The sequence below is a fragment of the Telopea speciosissima genome, chromosome 10 (assembly GCF_018873765.1).
Source record: "Telopea speciosissima isolate NSW1024214 ecotype Mountain lineage chromosome 10, Tspe_v1, whole genome shotgun sequence".
In the NCBI taxonomy this organism is placed as follows: Eukaryota; Viridiplantae; Streptophyta; class Magnoliopsida; order Proteales; family Proteaceae; genus Telopea; species Telopea speciosissima.
The window spans coordinates 11,352,668-11,377,566 of record NC_057925.1 but is presented as its reverse complement, the minus strand read 5'-3'; the positions used below and the strand labels follow the sequence as shown (position 1 = coordinate 11,377,566).

The following is a 24,899-nucleotide window of genomic DNA, read 5'->3' as shown; positions in this document are numbered from 1 at the left end:
CCAGTAATAATGGTGAAGCGATGATTATAAAATAATAAAAAATAAAACATATAAAGCAACAGTTTTCTATAACTGTTGTAATATAGACCATGTCTATTTAATTATTAAATATATAAATATTTGTATACGTACCCATCCATATGTTCAGAATTAACAATCAAAATAAAAAAAGAAAAGAAAATATCCCTTAAATAATAAAATTGAAAACAAAATATTTTTGGTATCAACTCAAATATCGATCGTGAATCAATCGGAAAAAATAAAATTAAAACATAAAAAATCCAGTAAATAGTACAAATTGAGTTAAAGATAATTATTTATGAAAAATATTGCAAAAAATACAACCAAAATTATGATATAATTATAAAGGCTATAAATAGTATCAAAATATTAGAAGTAATAGCAGTAATGTTTGAAACAATTTTTTCTCAATAAAAAATAGAATATATCAATGGTAATAAAAAACCCGCCGAAAAGGTATGCATAGCAATAGTTTTTATTATTGCTACAATTTAAGTCATTTAGCAATGACCTATTCAGAGCATTTTTTGTATTCAGTTTTTTCTTTGCTTGACAAGTAACATTTGGGAAAGACAACTCATGGAAGAGATGTAGAGATTTGACATCCCCAATCATTCAATCAAATGCCCATATAGATTTGGAGAGCATCAATAATTAAGGGAGAACAAGACATACCTTTTTGGTTGATAACTGAAGTCGATCCCCAAGCTTTTCCTTCCCCTTAGCCTTCCACAGCCTTTCACTTTTGCTCTCCTGTGAGCTGGAATTCAAAATTAGCAAGTGACGGCTATGGGGACTTTAGGGTTGAATATATAATATTCACCCTGACCCTAATCACACTCCCACAATGTGTAAGGTCAGTTATACCCCTGACTTAACCTGGAGTGAAATAATACCATATGGGCCCAATGAAGATAACATATATTAATAAAGCCCAATAACCCAACAATCTCCCACTTGGGCAAAATTAATACACGTATCTGTATTGGAATTGGCCAGAGTCCCAATTTCACTCAAAATTACTTTGGTTCTATTAATACTCACTTGTGTCGAATGACAGCAGAAGATATTTCTCGACATACGGCATACAACTTTCTGTCATCACAGCCACAAATGATCTATTAACTCGAACCTCTTTGGGTATATGTAACAACAAGGAAATCAAGAGCATAACAAATGATCAGCAAGTAAATGCTCATTTTCTCGTAGGTCCTCTACCTTGAACATCCTCACAGGTAATACACTTTGATATTAACTCATACTTGGGCTAAACCGCCATGAACTTCGAGTCAACACCATACTTTGGCTTACCGCCTATGGCTTAACCGCCAATTTTAAAACTTCGGCTAAATACCGCCTAATTGTCATTTTTGAAATCCTTGGCTAAATACCGCCTATGGCTAACCGCCATTTTGTAAGACATGTCATATAAGAATAAGTAATGAACCATAACCAGTAAATGTATTAAGACGGCAAAAGAATACAAAACCACTGGTTAAATAAAAGAGCTTAAATAATAACCAAGGGCAAACAGACTCCCACTGAACAAGCATAAGAGAAAACAGACTCCCACTAAACAAGCATATCAAAGGACTCTGCTAATCCTATACAAGTAACATGACCCCTGAAAACTCCCACTGAAAGAGCCTTGGTGAGAAGATCAACCACCATCTTCTCAGTAGGAATGTGTACAACATCAACTCCTCCCTCAGTCACTTTCTCCCTGACCAGAAGATACTTTATTTCAATGTGCAATGAGCTGTTGGACTTCTTGTTGTTCTTTGAGAAAATGACTGTAGAGTTGTTGTCACACTAGAGCTACAAACGTTTGGAGATGGAGTCAACAACCCTCGCCTAGTAATAAAATTTCTCAGCCATACCGCTGCTTAGTCGCCTCAAACAATGCCACAAACTCTACCCTGCATGGTGGATGAAGCAATAATGGTCTGCTTGACACTTTTCCATGAAACTGCACCTCCTCCCATCAAGAAGACATATCCAGAGGTTCAGTGTTTCCTTCAATATAAATTTAATCTCTCAAAGCTGTCCGAATATATTTCATCTTATTTCCTTCTTTGAAACTTTACTTTTTTTTATAATTTTTAGTTTTGGTAACAAACATAAGAGATTTAGCCACTAATTAGCAAAATTTAGATTCAAAATTTTTATGAGATCTTGTTTCTTGGTTGGCAATCTTATTTCTCCAGTTTGTTGCCATTCTCGACTTGAAATCCGAAAACCAAGCTCATATTTATTTCCTTTTTTACCAAAAAATAAATTATATTTATTTCCTTCTATATGATGTGGTGTTATGGAAAAGGAAGGGGAATATCTGTTAAGGTAAAATCTGAGATTACTCGCCTAAACCTTCAATGGTTAACTGTTAAACTGTGAAAACCCATGCTCGATGAGGCAGCAGTGAGTTCGGTTCCTTTGCACGTACATGCAGGTGTACATACGGGTGCAAGTTTGGCCCTAACGGCACGAACCCGCCCTAGCCCACCTGAGCCCGAACAAGGTCTGGGCTGAGATATTTGGCCTTAAGGGTGGGTCAGGGCTGAAAATTTCTGGCCCAGAGTTAGGGTTGGGTTGGGTTAGGGCTGATGGCTCGGGCTAAGCCTGGCTCGGCTTGGTCCAACCCTGTTTTAAGTTATACTATAAAATATATATTGATATAATATATATATATATATATATATATATATATATATATATATATATATATATATATATATATATATATATATTATAAACTTTAAACGTCACCCACGTACTTTTTGTTATATAATATATTATATATGAAGAAAATAAGTGATATAATACATTTTATTATAGTTTTATTTTACGTGAAATTGATAATTTTCTCCCCGGTCCATTCCAGCCCATGCATTTTCGTCGCCCTCCCCGTGATCAGGGCCAATCAGGTTCAGCCCGGCCCGACCCTGAGGGTGGGTCAGGGTTGGATTTTTTAGGCCCTGAGTAAGGGTCGGGCCGGGTTTGGGCCCAGCTATAGTGACTCAGGATTGGGCTAGGGTTTTGTAAAACCTGGCCCAACCCAACTTGTTGCAGCCCTAGGTGCACATATATGTGAGAGGTAAATCACCTGTCCGATTTTTGCCATTTACAAGTGGGGGAGGGGGTATTTATGAAAACAAATAGGACAGGTTGTCACATCTCAAATGTACGTTCATTTGCACGTACTTGCAAGCAGGGCATTATCCATAAATGGTTTTTTTTTTCTTTCGTGACGAATTTATTCGGATAAAATTCGGGTCGTCCAATTTTTTCGCAAGGTTCAGTAGATCACGAACTTATTACTCTTCTAGTTTTGGATTTGTCAACAATGCATGAACCTTGTTTAGGAATAACTATGGTGCTCTTTAGGAATGTAATAGGATATATGCAATGATATTGTTTTTACTTTCTTGTAGGTATGATATGATCAGAAACATAGTAACTACCTAGGCGATCCATCACCGGACTGTGTATGGTAACAGATATATATGGTATCACATAAGACAGTTTAATTTCCATTCTAATTAAGAGGGAGAAAAAAAAAAAAGTTATCTTCCAAATATTGGGACCTCTTTAAGCATCCTTGGATATATTAGTATAGATGCTAAAAATTGCCACCAACCCACCCACCCATGGCGATGATGATAACTAGACACATACGAATACTCAAGGCCTCACCTGTAGTTGGATTTACAAAAAAAAAAAAAAACAAAAAACAAAAAACAACCCCAATATGACCATTTGTGTGTGTGTGTGTGTGTGTGTGTTTGTGCTCTATACTGACTCTCCCTCCTATTTCCGATGTCCTACTTTGATATTTGATCCTCCCTCCTATTTCTCATGTCTTACTTTGATATTTGAGCCTCCCTCCTATTTCTCCTCGCATATGCCTTCTTATAATTGTTGGGTCTCCTACTTGCTATTGGACCTCCATTTATTGTGGTTATCACCCTTGCTGGGGCTTCTTGGACCCTTTCTATTACCTTGTCTCTCTCTCTCTCTCTCTCTCTATTGTCCCTATGCCTCTCTTGTTCATGACCTCCTTTTCAATGTTCCCTTTGCAAGTCTCTCCTTTGGTTATATTCCCTGTTGGATCGTGGATTATCTCTTCAACCCAGTTGACCCCGTTGATTGAGTCTTTCGGGTATTCTATTGATCAGCCTATCTTGTTGGAGTTTGGGATTGGCGATGAAATCCCTTCGATAGCATCTTTGGATCAATCTTTCTATCTCGGCCCTTAAGTGATAGTAGTCATCTGTGTCACGGTCGTGGTAGAGACATCGATCCATCCCTTTTGGCTGGATCCATTTGTATCCTCTCGGGTTGTCAAAGGAGGTTGGTTCCTTCTATCTGCATTAAAATCTTTGATCTCCTACGATTGAGTGTGATGAATCTCTCTACTCGAGGGGAATTCCCATACTGGCTCAAACTTGGATTAGGTTGGTACTTCTTCCTGTAGTCAGACCTTGTTTCCCTGTCATCAGGATCTCTCCTTTTGGAGTCCTGGCCAGCTTCCTGTTCATTGGTAGTAGCTAGAGCTTCTTCCACCTGATGTATTTATCACAGCACACCATGAAGTCATCCATAGTTTTTGGACTTTTCTTTACAATGGATATAGTAGTAGAGTATTCTTGACACTTTCCTTTAGAGCATTTAGCTTTGTTATAGGGAAGGTTCTCCACTTCCATGTCTTCTTTGTTGAAGCACATCAAGTAAGAGCGAAGGGATTCTCCTTTCCGTTGCTGAATTGTTGATAAGCTTGCAATATTTTTCGTATAATTTCTACTAAAGAAATTGCCAATGAAAATATTTCCCAACTCAGTAAAGTTATTCGCTGACCTTGGTTTTAGACGGTCGAACCAGGCTCTGGCTCCGAAGGTGAGTGTGACAGGGAAGGCTCTGCACATAATTGGATCTCGAGTGCCATGGAGCAGCATCATGGTCTTGAAATTTTTGAGGTGTTCCATTAGATCTAAGGTTCTGTCGTAACTTCCGATCGAGGCCATCTTGAACCCTCGAGGAAGGGGAGCCCTCATTATTTTGTCGGAGAGTGTTGTCTCATTGGAGAAATTTAGATTAGTAGCTCCCTTCGGTTGGGGATCTTGGTCCCTTCGGATCTTTTCATTTGTTTTTGTAGTTCTTCTATTTTTTCAGCGAAGTTGTGTTGATTTCCTATCCCTGGAATTCTACGTTGGAGGATCTCTTTTTGGTTGCCCGGTTGTTGATTGTTCCTAGGTAGTACTTGTGGATGAGGATGTTGTTGAAGATGCTTGGCTCGATCCGATTGATTTCCTAGATGTGGTTGCTCATGCGGGAGGGGTGGTGGTTTACTGGTTTCCACCATATCTGCTGGAATTTGAGTTGTTGTTTCCCTCCACTTGAAGTTGGTCGCGATGGTGTTGAGGATCGTGAGTCTTGTGTCTCTGTTGTTCACCATTCTATAGCATTATCCTCATTAATAGTTCCAGTCTCTCTCCCATGGCAGCAAATTGACTTTGGGTGATCGGAGCATTGGGATCTACTCCCTCATTGCGAGGAAGTGCCTCTCTTGGATGTTCACGGCGACTATCACTGTGGTTGGGGGAGATTGCGGATGGCAGAGCATTCAGTTGCAAGTCGATGGTCGTCAAACTAGGATCTACATTCCTTGATGTTAATATTGTTTTCCTTCCTCGTTTCTACTTGATGGTAATAATATTGTTTTCCTTCCTTCGTTTCTACTTGATGGTAATATTGCTCCGTAGCCAATTTCTAGCCCCACAGTAGGTGCCAATCTGTTGCTGTTGAAATCTTCCCTTCATGATTCAGCTCCGTCCTACACAATGTGAAGAGGGCCCTGGCAATATTTGGTGCCTATGGAAGATGGGACTGCATCGGCCAGTGGTGATCAAGAAATCTGAGCAACATATCTCCATGAGAGTAGAATTAAATGGGTTGAGTAATATTATCTCAGTGGTTCATCCGAGGTGTTTTAGGGCAGCTAGAAGCCAGCTATGGGTTGACCTGGCATCGATTGCAGGTATGGCTTGCCCTTGGCTAGTTATTGGTGATTTCAATGCTTACCTTTATGTAGGAGATAAAAGAGGCCCGGGTATTTTCAACATAGGCTCTGTAGAGGAGTTCACAGCCATGTTAGAGGCGGCAGCTCTGATTCTGATTCACTCAATAGGCAACAAGTACACATGGATAAATAATAGGAGGGTGGGGAATGTGCAAGTAGTGCTTGACCGAAGTTTCTGTAATGATATTTGGGATCTGCACTATGCAAGGTAGGTTCAGTGAGTTTTAGTTCGTGGATCCTCTGATCATGCACCTCTGGTGGTGTGTAGTGAAGCGGTGTCGCGGCCTAATAATATCCCTTTTCGCATGCAAAGGTTTTGGGTAGATCATGGGGATTTTTGTAGAGTGGTGCAGAGCTAAGGTGGAACTGGCATTGGGCTCTCCAATTTTTGTGGTTCATACCAAACTAAAAAGACTTAAAGGACCATTGAGGGAGTGGGCTAGGGAGACTTTCCCCCACGTTGATCATGAAATCAGCCGCTCTAAGGCTGAACTTGACCAGGTACAAGGTCTATTAGATGCGGAAGGGTTCTCTGAACCATTATTTGAGAGAAAGGTGCAGGCTCGTCCTAATTATAACCAAGCTCTTGAGCTACAGGAGAGGCTTTGGGGTGCAAAATCAAGAGAAAAATGGTTGAAATTTGGTGATCGCTGCTCTAAATATTTCCATCTCTCAACTAGAATGAGGCGCACCAAGAACACCATTCGAGAAATATTAAGGGATGATGGCTCGGCCTTGATTGATCCTAAGGAGATTGGTGATCATTTAGTAGCTCACTATGAGAGCTTCTTCAAGAGTGGGAGGAGGATTAGAGATGCAGCTCTTCTGACAGCGATCCCTACCCTGGTAACAGATCAAGATAATGTCATGCTGTCTAGATCCCTTCGCAAGACGAAATCAGAACTGCTATTTTTGACTTGGACCCAGCTAATGCCCCTGGACCGGATGGTTACCCTAGTACGTTCTTTAGGGTGTGTCGGGACATCATTTGTAGGGACGTGTGTCGAGGCATTCAGAGTTTCTTTAGCGAAGGCATTGTGACTAAAGGGGTGAACTGTAACTTTCTCTGCTTGATCCCTAAGGTTGAGAACGCCAAAAGGGTGGGCAGTTCCGCCCTCTCTGCATGGGGAATTTCTTTTTTAAAATTATCCCTAAAATTATGTCAACTAGATTACCCTCCATATTGCACAAGCTGATATCTCCAGAGCAAGGGGCTTTCCAGAAAGGCGGAGTTATTTATGAAAATATTGGGGTGGCTTCAGAGCTTCCAAACCTAATGGAAGTTAAATGTAGGGGAGGTGGAATGGGTATGAAGCTGGACATACAAAAGGCTTTTGACACGCTTGAATGGAGTTTTCTGTTCGATGTGCTCAGTGCCTTTGGTTTCTCACAATTGTGGATTCATTGGGTGCACCAAATACTCCAATCAACTCGGATCTCAATTTTGATTAATGGTGGACTGGTCGGCTTTTTTGGGATGGAATGAGGATTGAGACAAGGTGACCCACTGTCCCCTCTCCTCTTTATTCTCTCTGAAGAGGTACTATGCAGAGGGTTGAAGGACATGCGACATAGAGGATGGCATAATGCTCTTGCAGGACCATGCCAGGTGATAACCCCCTCCCACCTTTTTTATGCTGATGACCTGTTTATCTTTATGAAGGCAGAGCTGGCTAATGTTAGGAGTGTCAAACACTTTCTGGAGGCCTATGGAGATTATTCAGGACATGTGATCAACCTCGCTAAAAGCAAGGTCTATTTTGGTCGTGTCTCAGCTGCTAGAAGATGGAGAATTTTATCAGTGCTCCAAATCCCAGTGTGTACCTTCCTAACAAGGTACCTAGGAGTTATATTGATGAAGGGCGGGGTGAAACGCGACATGATTAAGCCTCTAGTAGATCAGTTCAAGCTAAGACTTGCGTCTTGGAAGGGACGCCTTCTGCCATGGCCAGAAGGATTGAGCTGGTTCGTACTATCATGGGTAGTATCCCAGTCCACAACTTCTCTGTATATCTCTGGCCATTGGGCACTATAGAGGTTATGGAGAGATGGATACGTAACTTTATTTGGTCAAGGGAGGCTGACAGCTCTAGGGCCATCACTATTTGATGGGATAGGCTGTGTAAGCCCAAGAAGGAAGGTGGACTCGGAATTCTTCGATTATGAGATTTAAATTTGGCCCTGATTGCTAAACTCTCCTGGACTATATACACAGATCAGTCTACCCTGGCAGCTTTTTTGAGAGGTCGACTAGTGAAGGCAGATGGGCCACTCAAGAAGACTGCTGATACCTCCACGCTTCTACCTAGGCTAAGAAGAGTTTGGGATTTTATTCGATTTGCAGAGAGATGGGTGATTGGAAATGGAAATTCAGTAAGTTTTTGGTATGACAAGTGGGTTCACAACTAAAGCATTGAGGACCTCGTCTATCCCCTACACATTCCACGCAATTTATCGGCAATGGTGACGGACTTTTGGAAAGAAGGTAGCTGGGATATGCCGGCAGTCCAAGAACCTGAACTCCAAAGGGCCTTCACGATGATTCAAGGCAGTGGAATTACTTGTCACAACAGACAGGATATGAGATTTTGGGAGCTTGCAACCACTGGCCGCTTCACGGTCAAGACTGCTTGGGAGACCCTGCGCATAAAGGCGCCCTCACCTGAGTGGGTATCGACTGTTTGGAACCGTGACCTTCATCCACGTGCTGCTGTATTCGGATGGAGGCCTGCGCATGGAGTACTTCCCACCGACCACATGGTATGTCACAAAGCAGTTCCTCTAGCTTCAAGGTGCGATCTATGCTACATGGACTGCGAAACGATCAAGCATCTATTTCTTGACTATGCCTTCTCACGTCAAATCTGGATGGCGGTGCTATATGTCTTCAATCAGAGCTCGAGTGGTTTCCCAACCATTGAATTATTGTTTTCATGGTGGCGCAGAAAGGCCAAGACTGTTCCCGTACCTAAGGCATGGGATGCTATACTAATTATCTATTGCAAAAATATTTGGTGGGAGCGCAATAGACGATGCCATGACAACTTGAGAAGAACTCCTACTGAAGTGGCAAAGCTATGCTATGGGGAAGTTGGGGACTGCATAAGGGTGAAAGGGGTGTAGGTGCAAACAGTGAATGATCTTACCTTGGCACGTATGCTGAAGGTGACAATTTCAAGGCCACCTGTTAGAAGGATGGTAGAAGTGCGATGGAGGCAACCACCACTTGGGTGGTGGAAATTGAACATTGATGGCTCTTCCTTGGGTAATCCTAGATCGATAGGAGGAGGAGGGGTACTTCATGATCACTTGGGAGCTGTGTTAAGATGCTTCTCTGAGCACCAGGGTGTGGGATCGAATTACATGGCTGAACTGGGGGCTTTCTTTACAGGAGTTGACCCCGCTAGAGAAATGGGCGCAAGAAATCTTTGGATTGAGTGCGACTCGAAAGCAGTTGTCTCTTCAATTCTCTCTAATAAGATTCCTTGGAACCTAATGTATAAGTGGTGGAAAGCCTCTAACTTTCTTGGCTCCATCCAGTGGCGTATGACCCATTGCTATAGAGAAGCAAATTCGGCTGCGGATGCTCTTGCCACCTACGCGGCGAAAAGGAAAAACACCTCTTGTTGGCCTGCTCCACCCTAATTTATCTGGCAGATTGTCTATTGGGAAGTGCTTGAACGACCTTTCTATAGATTCACCTAATTTGTAACTGATTTGATCGCCTGGCTCTAACGTTTACCTAAGGGCTAGGCCGAAGGGTTCACGTTAGTTCTCTGGATTATCTTTTTTGAAGTTTTCAGGCAATCCTTGTAAGTTTTTCTTCTATATTTAATACACATTGCTGATCTTTAGCAAAAAAAAAAATTCCCACATGATTATATTACTAACTTCAAATCATTCCATATTTAGTTATAAAAACTCACTTTACTTTGAATCGCAATCCCTTGAATTCCTTGAATTTGAAAATTAAAATAAAAATTTCATTAAAAAAATACCGTTATGAAATATGATAAGATCGATATTTAAGTAATCGGCAAGGGATCATTGCAAGGTCGCATGACTCTTGCACCTGCGTGGGGACCAATGAGACTCCACACAGGAGCATCAACATAGATAGGATTTTTGGTTTCATAGGGGGCGGGTGGTAATTTAGGGCGCTCCTGTGTCTAGCGCAGGGGCCACACAACCGAGCTGCATTCTTTTTCCCTTTAAGTAATTTATACAATCATTTTGGATAATGATTACCAAAGTTCTATTTTTAGGTTTAAAAATGTTCACTTTCTTTCCTCTAATTCCCCTTGCAACCAAACGGAGCCAAGGGAGCTGTAGTATTTAAAATTCTTTGTAAACTGTTTTCTCCACAAATATGAATGGCCTTCCCTCAACTAGCAGAAAGTTAGTGGTTACAATTGTGTTCGGAATTGTACACATGCACGCTGAGGTATTTTTTGTTAAATGTCAGCAAAGATATATTAAGAAGAAAAAGATAAAACAAGTATTCAACGTCTAGGCATACCAAGACGAATACAGAGAAACAAAAGAAAATGAGAACTAACCCATCTACGCCATTGCCATCAGTGGGAACAGCTCAACTACCTTCTTATCAACCGTGCTTATCCACATCTAGCCGATCTCCTACATTCACTCACCTAATTCATTCCTACTCAAAGTGGAACTCTATCGACAACGATAAGATGGGATGATGATGACCTTCTACAAGATAGTTGTCGATAATCTTCATATCACATGTGATAACAACCTATTTGACTTAGGACTCTTGATATCACATGTGATAACACTCTATGTACTCAAGGACTCTTCTACTTGTAAAACTCTACCCTATCAATATATACTTGATGTAATCGGATTACCATTGAATAAGAGAAGTTATTCATTCAATATGGTATAAAGAGCTACACGCTCCAATGAGCACATCTAAAATATTTTTTTTATTTTTATTTTCTCCTCTCTCTCTCTCTCTCTCTCTCTCTCTCTCTCTCTCTCTCTCATCCGTCCATGGCCGATCCTCCTTCCTCCATGCCCACGGCTTCTGCCATTCCTGCTCCTCCCGTCACTCTCTCAGGTGCCTCTCATTTTTTGCACCTCAAATTATCATCTAAGAATTATGTTTATTGGCACACTCAAATTGAGCCCTATCTCATTGGGCAACGACTCTATGATTATGTAATTGGTCACAAGCCGCACCCTCAAGATCCAACTCTTGGCGCCACCTGGTGTGAACATGATGCCTTTGTGAAGAGTCTCTTGATCGCATCTCTTTCTGAGGATACTATATCCCTTGAAGAGTACCTCAGCCTTAGCCCTCTTCTCGTGAGAGGAGCAGAGTTCACCTAAGGGCGCTCTCGGATTTGCTAAGATCAGGGCAGCAGTCAGGGGTTCAGGAAAAGAGAAAAAGTTGCGTACCTAACCTAGTCTTCTTGAGCGCCCCCTGACATAAGCTTAGAGAAAAAGCGCGAGGAGTGCCTTGAACAAGAATGAGATGTGGGAACTCCTTCTCTGTCCTAAAGATCTAAAGACCGTAACGTGTAAATGGGTTGACAAGGTGTTGAAAGGGTCAGACGGACAGCCTAACGGCCACCCTTAGTTGGTCACAACACCAACAAGGAGTTATGGGACGCCTGTCATGCTGCCTACAGCTTGGCTTTTACTACCTGAATTTTATCTCTCAATGTTGCACTGCAAAACGTCATACACAAACATGATGAAAGCATTGTCCAATTTCTCCAATGTGCAAAGTCTCTATCAGATGAACTAGTTGCTGCCGGCAAGCCCTTGCCCACTGAAGATCTTAATATTCACATCTTTCGCGCCCTACGTGATGAATATCAATCACTGGTTCCTACTATGATGGCTCGTTCTGATCTGATATCCTTCACCGAACTTCATGGTCTACTTGTAAGTCATAAGCATTTGCTTCAGTCACGTCGTGCTATGATAGATCCCTCTACACATGCTTCCACTAATGTGACTCAACACAGTGGTCATGGTTGCCCACTCCTTCCCTGTGGTAGAGGTAATGGTCGTGGCCCTAGCAATACCTATCAACCGTGCTTATCCACATCTAGCCATTCTCCTACAAAGTCAACTAACCCGATCTTTTATAGTCACTCACCTACTTATTTCTACTCTAAGTGCAACTCAAAGTGAAAATTTATCGATAGAGATAAGATTGGATGGTGATCACCGCCTACATGATAGCTGTCGATAATCTTTATATCACATGTGATAACAACCTATTTGATTCATGACTATCACATGTGATAATAATCTAGGACTCCTTGTATCACATGTGATAACACTCTATGTACTCAAGGACTCTCTTGAAAATGAAAAAGAAGAGAAGAACAAACACACAACACATGGATTTTATGTGGTTCACCCCCAAGAAGGTAGGCTACATCTACGGCCAACAACAGAACTGGTTTCCACTATTTCTCTGAAGCAAGTTACAAATCCTCAGATCTCACTTACATCTCTCAACGAGATAAGGACACTATATAGAAAAGCCCTAACCCAAACAAGTACATAAATGCCCTTAGAAGCCCAAAAGACCCACTTGATTAGGGTCGCACCTGAACCTAACTATGCTGATATACATATCAAATCAAAGATTTCGACGAGCTCTATAGGATTCATTGTCTTTGGCATTAATGTATGCACCTTTAAGGCCATCCGGATGCATTTCGAGGCCGAAATGGCCCTCCGAAGATTTCCCACTGCACTTTTTGGACTAAGATCAGGCTTCACCAAATATATATATACCTAATGTAATTGGATTACCATTGAACAAGAGAAGTTATTCATTCAATAATTCTAATAAAAAACAAAGAACTATTAAGAGAATAGGTATCGAGGCCAACCCAAGCACATACATTTTATATTAACTTAATTGGTATGAATTAATTTAAATCTGGATTCTTCTTTTAATCGTTCGCCAAGGAACGCCCATTTTTTGTCAATTTCAATCATTATTTCTCCATTTATTTCAATTAAAAAAAACTGAAAAAATCCATAAATTATTGGGAAAAAGAACTCTGTCCGGGAGTATAGCCAACGCAACCTCTCATGAGTCTATCGCTTCCTCCCCATAAGAAAAGACACCGATACCCCCTTGTTTTGAGGAGGAGAGAGATAGATACATAAGAGTTCTGGCGTAGGCCACACTACCAGACAAAAAACTACTTCCCTTATACACACTGAAAGAAGAAGAAGAGTAATTCAGATAAGACCACGTCCAATACTAAAACCATAACCATCTCCATAAGGGATGATTGAAGAAGCATCAACACGTTTCTTCATATTCTTCTTAAGTTCCTCCATAAAAATCAACAACTTCTGAAGCTGATGCAATCCCATATTTTCAATGGGTGCTTCCCACCAGGGCTCACCCTGCTTTGCTTCTGGGGTCGATTGGTAGAGTGTCTCAGCTCGCTTCTTCTCGATTTCCATTAGGTTGAGCACTTGTGTGTACTGTTGGTTGAGCTCGCAAACACTAGCTCCATGGAAAGCCTCCACAAGAGGCAATGCAGCGGTTTCCGGTGGCGAATTGTTTTCATTAAGGAACCTATCAACGATGGATTCCACACTAGGGTGGCAGAAGGAGAAGACCTTACCTGTAGGTGAGAAGACAAGAATGGCTATCTTGTTGGCCAAACAACGGTCCAGGGATCAAACCATGTTTCCCTAGGGAGACCAACATATTTATCTTTAGGGTTTTGCACGCCCTGGGTTAGCCCATGGTGTCCCATGGGTGCCCCATTTTTATTTTAGGGTTTCCCATGGTCGCCCATGGGAACCCTGGTGCATCCCTATTAGGGTTTCTCCTTCCCTATTGCATTCCATAAAATTAATTATCACAATAGGGACGGAGAAACTCGTCTCTAGTCCATCACATGGCAAGAGGGATCCATCCCATACTCGAATGCGCAGCGGAAAATAATCGATTCGAGTTTCTTTCGTATCCCATAAATATTAATAATCAATGAACAGAAGGAATTAATAAAGAACTGCTAACCTGGTGAGCCTCAAGTGTTGCTCCTCCAATAGACAGTGGTTCTTCCTCCAATGAGCGCTCCAAGCAAACAAATCTGAACCTCCAATGGTGCTACCAAGGTTCTACACGCCAATCCCACATGCCCTCAAACTCCTCAGCACAGATCTAGGGTTTCACAAACCCTAACTCTCAAACACAGGTGAGAGAAGCAAGAAGAAGAAGAGAGATCACAAGAGGGAGAGAGAGAAACCAAAAACGTAGGAGAGAGAGTGTCTGCTCCAAAAATGTGGAGAGCTTCTCTTCTGCGTATTTTTGGTCCCCTATTTATAATAATAAGGTTTAATTAAATCCTAGATAGATTTAATAGAGCCCTAGTGAGAGTCTGACTCTCTCTCTCTCAATCTGGCAGTTCTGTTTAAACTCAAAGTGCTACACAGGTGAAGAATTAGAATCTAATAGGGAAAGTATTAATTAGATTCTTTATTTAATTATTAATGGATAATTACAATTAGCACCAAATCCATTAATTAAATAAAGAGCCAATTAAATTAGTAAATTCCAAATAACTCCCTATATGATAACAATTTATCATATACAACCCCCCCACTAATCAACACCATCATTATGGAATCTAGGGCATGTACACATGTATTGCCAAACCCCAATCCATAGTACATGTCCATATAAGAGCGTCTGTGCATCCGATCAGGTCCCGCAAAACTCGATAAAACACTTTATTTGAAATAACTATAAATAATGTATCATTTTATGTAAAATAAATTTTGCAAAACCATTTCCAAAACGGTCTCGATCCGATTCGATCCGACCATGCACGAGCAGTCTCTATCTTGGTGTTCCCCAATCGGGCGTGGTGACCTTGTTGGATAACTCCTTCACTCACAAAGTGTTCACGCATTCCCAGAACACCGGCTTTGACTCACTTGAGTCTCAGTCATTGATGAACCAAAGAATGCGATCACACTTTGCAGTGATAGGGTTCCCTCAGGTACAGGGTGTCGGTGACACATGTCTATCCTTTCCTACATCTGGCAGTAATACATGAGGGAATCGACAAAGTAGATTCTTCGCCAATGCACACATCAAACATGTGAGCACTCGCATTCGTACCCTGACATCACATGTCTAGGCATACCCAATGCGACGACCATATGATAAGGGTGCCCAGCCCAAACTCTAGTCGTGACTACCAGTTTAAGTATAACTTACGGACACATAATGCTCAAAAAGTTTATATCGCATGTGACAATATTAAACTAAAATGTATAAATGTTCAATACAAAGGTGAACCGGGTTGAACCGGACCAAACCGGGTTTGATGGACACACACTTGTCCAACAATCTCCCACTTGTACATCAAAGCCAATTCCCCATACATTTTAAACCCATGCACAAGCTAAGGAGCCTAGTGACAAACCCTTTATCATGGCATCAGACACATTTTCAGTTGTGTCCACTTTGGAGATACTCACGTCACCCTGCTGGATAATCTCTCTGATGAGGTGATACTTCCGCTGCACGTGCTTGATCCTCTGATGAGCCCTAGGCTCCTTAGCTTGTGCAATGGCCCTCTGTTGTCACATAACAGGGGAATAGAGCCCTTGACAAGATCAGCGACTACCTCCAAATCTGATAGGAATTTTCTCAGCCAAACACCTTCTTTTGTTGCATCACAAGCTGCAAGGTATTCTGCTTCAGTAGTAGAATCGGCTGTAGACTTTTGTTTCGCACTCCGTCACACAATGGCACCTCCACCCATTAGATATACCATCCCGGACGTGGATTTTCTGTCATCCTTGTCAGTTTGGAAATCTGAATCTGTGTATCCCAATACTGACAACTGATCAGATCCAAAAACCAAGAAATATTCCTTAGTCCTTCTCAAGTACTTGAGGATATTCTTAACAGCACTCCAATGCTCGCGTCCAGGGTTAGATTGATAACGACTTACCATGCCTACTGCATAGCAAATATCCGGCCTCGTACACAACATGGCGTACATAAGACTCCCTACTGCTGAGGCATAGGGAATCCTCTTCATCTTTTTAGTGTCTGTCTGACACTGAGGACATTGAGATTTGGAAAGACTGACTCCATGTCTGAAGGGAACACTTCCCCTCTTGGAGTTCTCCATACTAAATCTGGCCAGGACTTTGTCTATATAGGTAGCCTGTGACAAGCCTAGCATCTTTTTCTGGCGATCTCTTACGAGTTTGATCCCAAGGATATAGCTAGCTTCACCAAGGTCTTTCATCGAAAACGTTGTGGATAACCACTATTTTACTCATGAAAGGAATCCTACATCGTTACCAATCAGCAATATGTCATCTATGTATAAAACAATAAAACATACTGCCCTCCCATTGATCTTCTTGTAAACGCATGGTTCATCCATGTTTTGATCAAAATCAAATGATTTGATTGATTGATCAAACCTGATGTTCCAGCTCCTGGAAGCCTGCTTCAGCCCATAAATGGACCTCTACAATTTGCACACCTTTCTTTCTTCCTCCAAGGAAGAGAACCCCTCTGGCTGTTCCATGTATATTTTCTCTTGAAGGAACCCATTTAGAAATGCAGTCTACACATCCATCTGCCAGATCTCATAATCAAAGTGTGCTGCGATAGCCAATAAAATCCTGATGGATTTCATCATCGCTACTGGTGAAAAGGTTTCCTCATAGTCTATACCCTCTTTCTGGGTATAACCCTTTGCCACCAATCTCGCTTTGAATCTCTCGACCTTTCCATCTGCGCCCTTCTTCCTCTTGAAGATCCATTTACATCCAATCGGCTTGATGCCAAGTGGTGGATCGACTACAGTCCAGACCTTATTGGAATGCATCGAATCAATTTCAGAGCGCATTGCTTCCAGCCACCTAGTGGCATCAACATCCTTTAGAGCCTCAGAGTATGTCATCGGATCATCATCCGATTCAACCGATACCATGTGGAACTCTTCCACTGTTTCCTCTTCGGTTAGAAGAGTTAGCCTGGTGGGTGGTCTAACAGTCCTCCCACTGCGTCGAGGTTCCTCAGGTGTTGGTATTTCAGCTGGTATGTCAGTTGGTCTCACTTCTGGAAGTGACGTTTCTGAGCCATCTGATAGCTCTTTTATGACTACTGGTTCGGACCTCTGGGTCATCATTTCTTCCTCCAAAAATATGACATGTTTACTTACAATGACCTTTTGGTCAACTGGGTCATAGAAATAACAGCCTATTGTGCCTTTGGGGTAGCCTAAGAAATAGCATCTCGAAGTCCTGGATTCTAACTTGTCTGTCTGTTGCTTTCGCACATGTGCTATGCAACCCCATACCCTAAGGTGTTGAATACTGGGCTTTCGCCCTTTCCACAACTCAAAGGGTGTCTTGGCTACAGACTTAGATGGAACCTTATTCAAGATATATATCGTCGTCTCTAAAGCGTACCCCCAGAAAGAAAGAGGTAGCTCACTATAAGTGAGCATCGTCCTGACCATATCCACTAGGGTCCGATTGCGTCGTTCGGATACACCATTTTGTTATGGTGTGCCTGGATTAGTTAGTTGACTAACTATCCCTTGGGATATGAGATGTTCTTTAAACTCATCCGATAGATACTCCCCTCCACGATCTGATCGTAAGGACTTGACGCGTTTATCGAGCTATCTTTCAACCTCGGCTTGGAATTCTTTGAATTTATTAAAGGCTTCCGATTTCCTACGCATCAAGTATATGTAACCATATCTAGAGTAATCATCGGTGAACGTGATAAAGTACTCATACCCATATCTTGCTTGTATGTTTATGGGTCCACACACGTAGTGTGTATCAACTCCAACAGATCTGTGGCTCTAGCACCTTTATTGCTAAAGGATTTCTTGGTCATTTTGCCCTGAAGGCATGACTCACAAGTGGGGAATGGTTCCACCCTCAGACTCTCTAAGGACCCATCCCTCACCAATCTACTAATTCGGTCCATATTAATGTGACCCAATCTTAGATGCCACAGATATGTTGAGTTCACTGGAGCTGCTTTCCGTTTCAAATCAACATTTGAAACAACATTCGTTCTAATAGGGCAATCTAGAAAATACAAACTACTTTGCATATATCCGGATGCCACAAAGGAATTATTAAAACAAATAATCAATTTAGAATTAAAGGAAAAACTATATCCGTCCAAAACAAGTTTTGAAACTGAAATTATCTTCCTCTTGAAAGAGGGTACATAATAGCAATCCTTTAAAACTAAACTAGCAGAACTAAAATTTAAAATAAAAGTTCCCACAGCCAACACCATGGTCTCAGCTCCAGTGCCCATCCGAAGACGCACTTCATTTCTTTCCAGGTTCCTTGTCTCCTTGAACCCTTGCAAATCATTGTAAATGTGAACAGTGGATCCACTATCCACCAACCAAGAATTGGTCGGTTCAAAAGATAAATTAGACTCATAAAGAACGTGAACATTACATGTACCTTCTTTAGCAGCCTCTGTTTCATCTGGCTTCTTGTCTTCAAAGTTGCCAGGTAAGCACGATAGTTTCTTTTCCAGTGACCCTCCTTCTTACAATAAAAGCACTTGCCTTTGCCTTTATTGTCAGACTTCCCACACTTGGCTTTCAGGGTCTTGCCCTTACTTCCCTTTTTCTTCTTCTTCCCATTTGAAGAAGGCTTTACCTCAGTTGCATTGACCTCAGCCTTGTCCTTTTTCAAGGACGCTTCAGCCTCTACCAGTGCATTAGCAAGCTCGGTGAGCTCCATCTCCTTCTCGGACATCTTGTAGAACATCCTAAAAGGTGCGTAGGCAGAAGTGAGTGACGCTAAGATCGCATCAGTCTTGTATCGCAGGCTGAAATCAATTCCCATGGATTCCAGTTTTTCAAATAGATTGATCATTTTCATTACATGATCCATCACTGGAGTCCCCTGAGACATCTTGGAGTTATGGATTTGACTCATAGCATCAGAATGTGCGTGTGTCAACTGCCTGTTGAACAATTTAGCAAGCTTATCCATTTTACCCCCAGCAGTGCGTATATCCTTGACTGAGTCTACAACTGATTTTTTCAACGATCCTAGGATATGGAGTGATGCCTTGGAATCCCTCATGAGGAACCCTTGCATCTCTTCATTTGCCTCAAAATCTTTCGAGTCGGGTTGAGGAGGAACTTGTTCATCTAGAACTGTGTACAGTCCTTCAGTAGCCAGGAGCAACTTAATGCTCCAGTACCAATCGACATAGTTTGTACCATTAAGTTTGTATTCGCTAATGAGTGTTAACAGGTTGGAATTAACGGCAGCCATCGTATATTAATCTACACATGCACAAGTAAATAACCACAAGCTAATTAATGACCATTGAAAATAATAAATTGAGCACACACACATCAATGGTCTTTCATGATTTGGGTTTCCCTCATAACCCAAAAGATGAATTGGATACCTACAACCCTTGCATGCATAACTTACCCTGTCGGGAGTCATTATACACACCATGGTAGTGTGGACTAAGCTGTCCACCTCATGGGCTTCCAATATTTTCGACCACCTGGGTGTCATGTCCAGATCCTGTCGGTTGACATACACCCAAGTCATGTACTTACCTATCGCATTAGTTAGAATCATGGAATCATGAAAGATGGCCCACTGTCGCAGTGCCCTCTCACTATCCATACCCTAACGTATCTAGATGGAGGTAAATATAGATAAATGCGTGACAGAGGTCCTGGCAATGTCCTGTCGGCTTATGCGGGGTCATGTCACACATTTTCTATATTTATCTTCAATAGGAGGCCATGGACATGTCTACCGATTAAGACTAGTCCATATCATACATGTATTGTGAATAAAGAGGGATTAATTAACTCTCACATACATGGATAGATTTAAACAACATAATTAATCAACATTAATTAAAAGTGATTATGGGATGGTGGCATTTTTATCAGAAGTAATTAAAGAACCCTCCCAATAAAAATAAAACTAATAACTTTGGGTGCATTTATCATGCCATGGATGCCACGCCTCGATCATCTCCTCCGCCCGATCATGTCTTCAAAGTAGGTGACTTGCATCTCCATAAGCTTTGAGCACCACATGTGGATCACCATCTACATGCCCTGGGAGTCCTAACTCCTCTAAAATTACAATGGAAACCTAGAAAATTTCTATACACTTTCCTTTCCATAATAATAAAGAAACCCCGCATGGAGAAACCAACCCACCATTTGGGTTGCCCATGGGGTGGAGTACATTTGTTTATAAAAAAGAAAGGGGGAGAGAGAGAAACAGAGAGAAGCATCACATCCACCCATAACCCCATGTATCACATACATAAACAATCCATCCATTTATTAGAATGCCATTCCCATAATCACATCATAATATAATTTCATGCATGGGCATTAAAGCAAGTGAACCAAAAATTAAAACATGGATTCCTTCAATTATTGAACCACCACATCGCATGTGATATCATGTATCCAAGCCCATAAAATTAAAATCGCATTTTAATTGCAAGTGGGTAAAGAGGGAATCTCTTCACCCATCATCATCCTCCAAAAACAAAACAAAATAATAAAATTCTGTTTTGAAAAATCTGTTTTTTTTTTTTTTGGTAAACTGGAGGGAAAACAAGGGGGGTGTTGCAGCCCACTTGTGCAGGCTGCAGGCACTCCCTGCGCAGCCCATAGGCACAGGGTCCACAGACAACAGCCTTGGGCTGTAGGCCGCAGGCCTGCTGCCCATAGGCTAAAGCCCACGGACAGCAGCCTGCAGGCCCGCAAGCTTGCTGCCCGCAGGCAGCAGCCCACAAGGGGATGCGCACAAGGGTAGGTTCATGGGGAAGGGCGTGCACAGAGGCTTGGCAGCGTGCGCTCCCCCCCCACATATAGAACATGATTAAAAAATTTTAAAATAAAAATTAGTAATCACAACCTAATTGGATACATGCTTCAATAATTGGAATAAACAAAACAAACCAAATCCATCATCACATGGGTAGGTTGTTACACTAACAACCTTGTAACTACCCATGTGCACATGGGAAGGTTATTACAACAACCATATCCTAACCACCCATGTTCCAACTTGCATCCCACTCATGATAATCATATTAACCATTAATTATCTAATATTCATGGGTGGAAAAGGTGGCTCTGATACCACACTGTTGGCCAAACAACGGTCCAAGGATCAAACCATGGTTCCCTAGGGAGACCAAGATATTTATCTTTAGGGTTTTGCATGCCTTGGGTTAGCCCATGGTGTCCCATGGGTGCCCCATTTTTATTTTAGGGTTTTCCATGGTCGCCCATGGGAACCCTGGTGCATCCCTATTAGGGTTTCTCCTTCCCTATTGCATTCCATAAAATTAATTATCACAATAGGGACGGAGAAACTCGTCTCTAGTCCATCACATGGCAAGAGGGATCCATCCCATACTCGAATGCGCAGCGGAAAATAATCGATTCGAGTTTCTTTCGTATCCCATAAATATTAATAATCAATGAATAGAAGGAATTAATAAAGAACTGCTAACCTGGTGAGCCTCAAGTGTTGCTCCTCCAATAGACAGTGGTTCTTCCTCCAATGAGCGCTCCAAGCAAACAAATCTGAACCTCCAATGGTGCTACCAAGGTTCTACACGCCAATCCCACATGCCCTCAAACTCCTCAGCACAGATCTAGGGTTTCACAAACCCTAACTCTCAAACACAGGTGAGAGAAGCAAGAAGAAGAAGAGAGATCACAAGTGGGAGAGAGAGAAACCAAAAATGTAGGAGAGAGAGTGTCTGCTCCAAAAACGTGGAGAGCTTCTCTTCTGCTTATTTTTGGTCCCCTATTTATAATAATAGGGTTTAATTAAATCCTAGATAGATTTAATAGAGCCCTAGTGAGAGTCTGACTCTCTCTCTCTCAGTCTGGCAGTTCTGTTTAAACTCAAAGTGCTACACAGGTGAAGAAGCAGAATCTAATAGGGAAAGTATTAATTAGATTCTTTATTTAATTATTAATGGATAATTACAATTAGCACCAAATCCATTAATTAAATAAAGAGCCAATTAAATTAGCAAATTCCAAATAACTCCCTATATGATAACAATTTATCATATACAACCCCCCCACTAATCAACACCATCATTATGGAATCTAGGGCATGTACACATGTACTACCAAACCCCAATCCATAGTACATGTCCATATAAGAGCATCTGTGCATCCGATTGGGTCCCGTAAAACTTGATAAAACACTTTATTTGAAATAACTATAAATAATGTATCATTTTATGTAAAATAAATTTTGCAAAACCATTTCCAAAACGGTACTGGATCCAGATTCTGATCCGACCATGCACAGACAGTCTCTATCTTGGTGTTCCCCAATCGGGTAGTGGTGACCGTGTTGGATAACTCTTTCACTCACAAAGTGTTCACGCATTCCCAGAACACCGGCTTTGACTCGCTTGAGTCTCAGTCATTGATGAACCAAAGAATACGATCACACTTTGCAGTGACAGGGTTCCCTCAGGTACAGGGTGTCGATGACACATGTCTATCCCTTCCTACATCTGGTAGTAATACATGAGGGAATCGACAAAGTAGATTCTTCGCCAATGCACACATCAAACATGTGAGCACTCGCATTCGTACCCTAACATCACATGTCTAGGCATACCCAATGCGACGACCATATGATAAGGGTGCCCAGCCCAAACCCTAGTCGTGACTACCATTTTAAGTATAACTTACGGACACATAATGCTCAAAAAGTTTATATCGCATGTGACAATATTAAACTAAAATATATAAATGTTCAATACAAAGGTGAACCGGGTTGAACCGGACCGAACCGGGTTTGATGGACACACACTTGTCCAACATATCTCAGCACCACAGAGAGTACAGAGCTCACTAGCCTTCTTGAAGAGTCCTGCTCGGCGTTTAGAGAAAGTGACCTGTCGAGAAAATTCACAATTGATCCTCTTGATCTCAATCTTCTGCCGACCCATGCTTGGTTTCCTTGCCATCTCACTGCAACAATAAGAGAAACACTAAAAAAAGATTGCTTCACCACCCATCAAGGGAAAGAAAGAGATAATAGAGAAATTGTTGTTTCTTTGGACTCAATTTATAGGCCTTCTTTCCTTCAATATCTCTCAAAGCTGTCCGAATATATTAAAATTTTTGCCTCTATTTCATCTTATTTCCTTTTTTGAAACTTTACTTTTTTATAATTTTTACTTTTGGTAACAAACTTAAGAGATTTAGCCACAAATTAGGAAAATTTAGATTAAAAAATGTTATCATCACGAGATTTAGTTTTCTTGGTTGGCAAATTCCTTTCTCCAGTTTGAACACCATTTTGGACTTGAAATCCGAAAACCAAGTTCATATTTATTTCCTTTTTGATAAAAAAAAATATATATTTATTTCCTTTTATATGATGTGGTGTTTGGGAAAAGGAAGCGGAATGTCTGTTAAGCTAAAATCTAAGATTACTGTGCTGCATGAACATTGTTTAGGGATAACTGTGGTGCTCTTTAGGAATGTAATAGGAGATATGATATGATATTGTTTTTAATTTCTTTTGGGTATGATATGATCAGAAACATAGTAATTGCCTATACGATCCATCTATGGTGTCACCTGGAGTGTGTACGGTAACATATATATATGTATGGTACCACGAAAGACAGTTTAATTTCCATTTTAATCAAGAGGAAAAAAACAAAGAATCTTCAAAATATAACCGTCCATGGTAGTTACTTATTAAGAATGGAGCTGGCTTCGCTCCTAGGAAACCTGCAATATTGGGACCTCTTTAAGCATCCTTGTATATATTAGTGTAGACGCTGAAAATTGCCAGCCATCCACAATGATGATGACAATTGGACACGGTCGAATACCGGATCCCTCACCTGTAGTTGGTAGTTGGATTTACAAAATAAACCCCCCCCCCCCAAAAAATGACCATTTTTTGAATGTGTGTGTGTGTGTGTGTGCATGCTTTATAGTGACCCTCCCATCTATATCCCATGTCCTACTTTGATATTTGAGCCTCCCTCCTATTTCACCTCTCATTTTTTCACCCTCTCTCATTACATTCCCCATGGTATCCTTATTATGGTCATGTAGCATCATCACTCTGTCCGAGTAACAAGCGATAGTCTTGAGAAATCCCCAGAGACGCCATTACTCTGCCCGAGATTTGAGTGATAACAGCTGTCACTTTGCCTGAAGTCCGAGTAACCCATAGCTATCTTATATAGTTGTTACTCTATTTAACGAAAGAGAGGCAAGCCAGTCTTCCGTCTCCACTTGATCCGTGCGACATCATCATATTTCATATTTGTAGTGTTTCTTTTTACTTAGTTAATTTCACATGAGGTTTATGTCTTTCTCATTTTTATCATGTTGGCATGATATAGACAATTAAAGTAGCTTGCATTAGTGTAAATAGTAAGCCTTATTTACAAAAAGCAATGTTTTGTTTTATTTTCTATAAAGTACTTTATCTCATTTCCATAGATTAAAGTAACTTAAATTATTTTAACATGCGCATTACCATTTTTGACAAGTATCATATTTAGTTCATTTTTACATATTTGATGCATCATAAATTAGTCTCACATGTTGGTATAAGAAATATCATTATGGAAAAATATATAAAATCAAGCATCTAGTAGAAAGACTGGTTTGACTGGACGAGATGGGGTGTGCTAATACCTTCCTACTCTCATAATTTGTCCACTTACCTAGACTCTCTGACCAAACCATATGGA

The 24,899-nt window shown here is 41.1% G+C and overlaps 1 protein-coding gene across 1 annotated transcript; it reads right to left on the bottom strand.

The window, feature by feature from the left end:
* Window positions 1–13,339: 13,339 nt before the first annotated feature.
* Window positions 13,340–23,144, bottom strand: LOC122643224 (agamous-like MADS-box protein AGL61). The gene is made up of 2 exons (XM_043836868.1): window positions 22,997–23,144; window positions 13,340–13,758 (listed from the first exon to the last, which is right to left on the bottom strand). The coding sequence occupies exons 1-2, from the start codon at window positions 23,142–23,144 to the stop codon at window positions 13,340–13,342; spliced, it is 567 nt and encodes a 188-aa protein (XP_043692803.1).
* Between the last annotated feature and the right edge of the window lie 1,755 nt (window positions 23,145–24,899).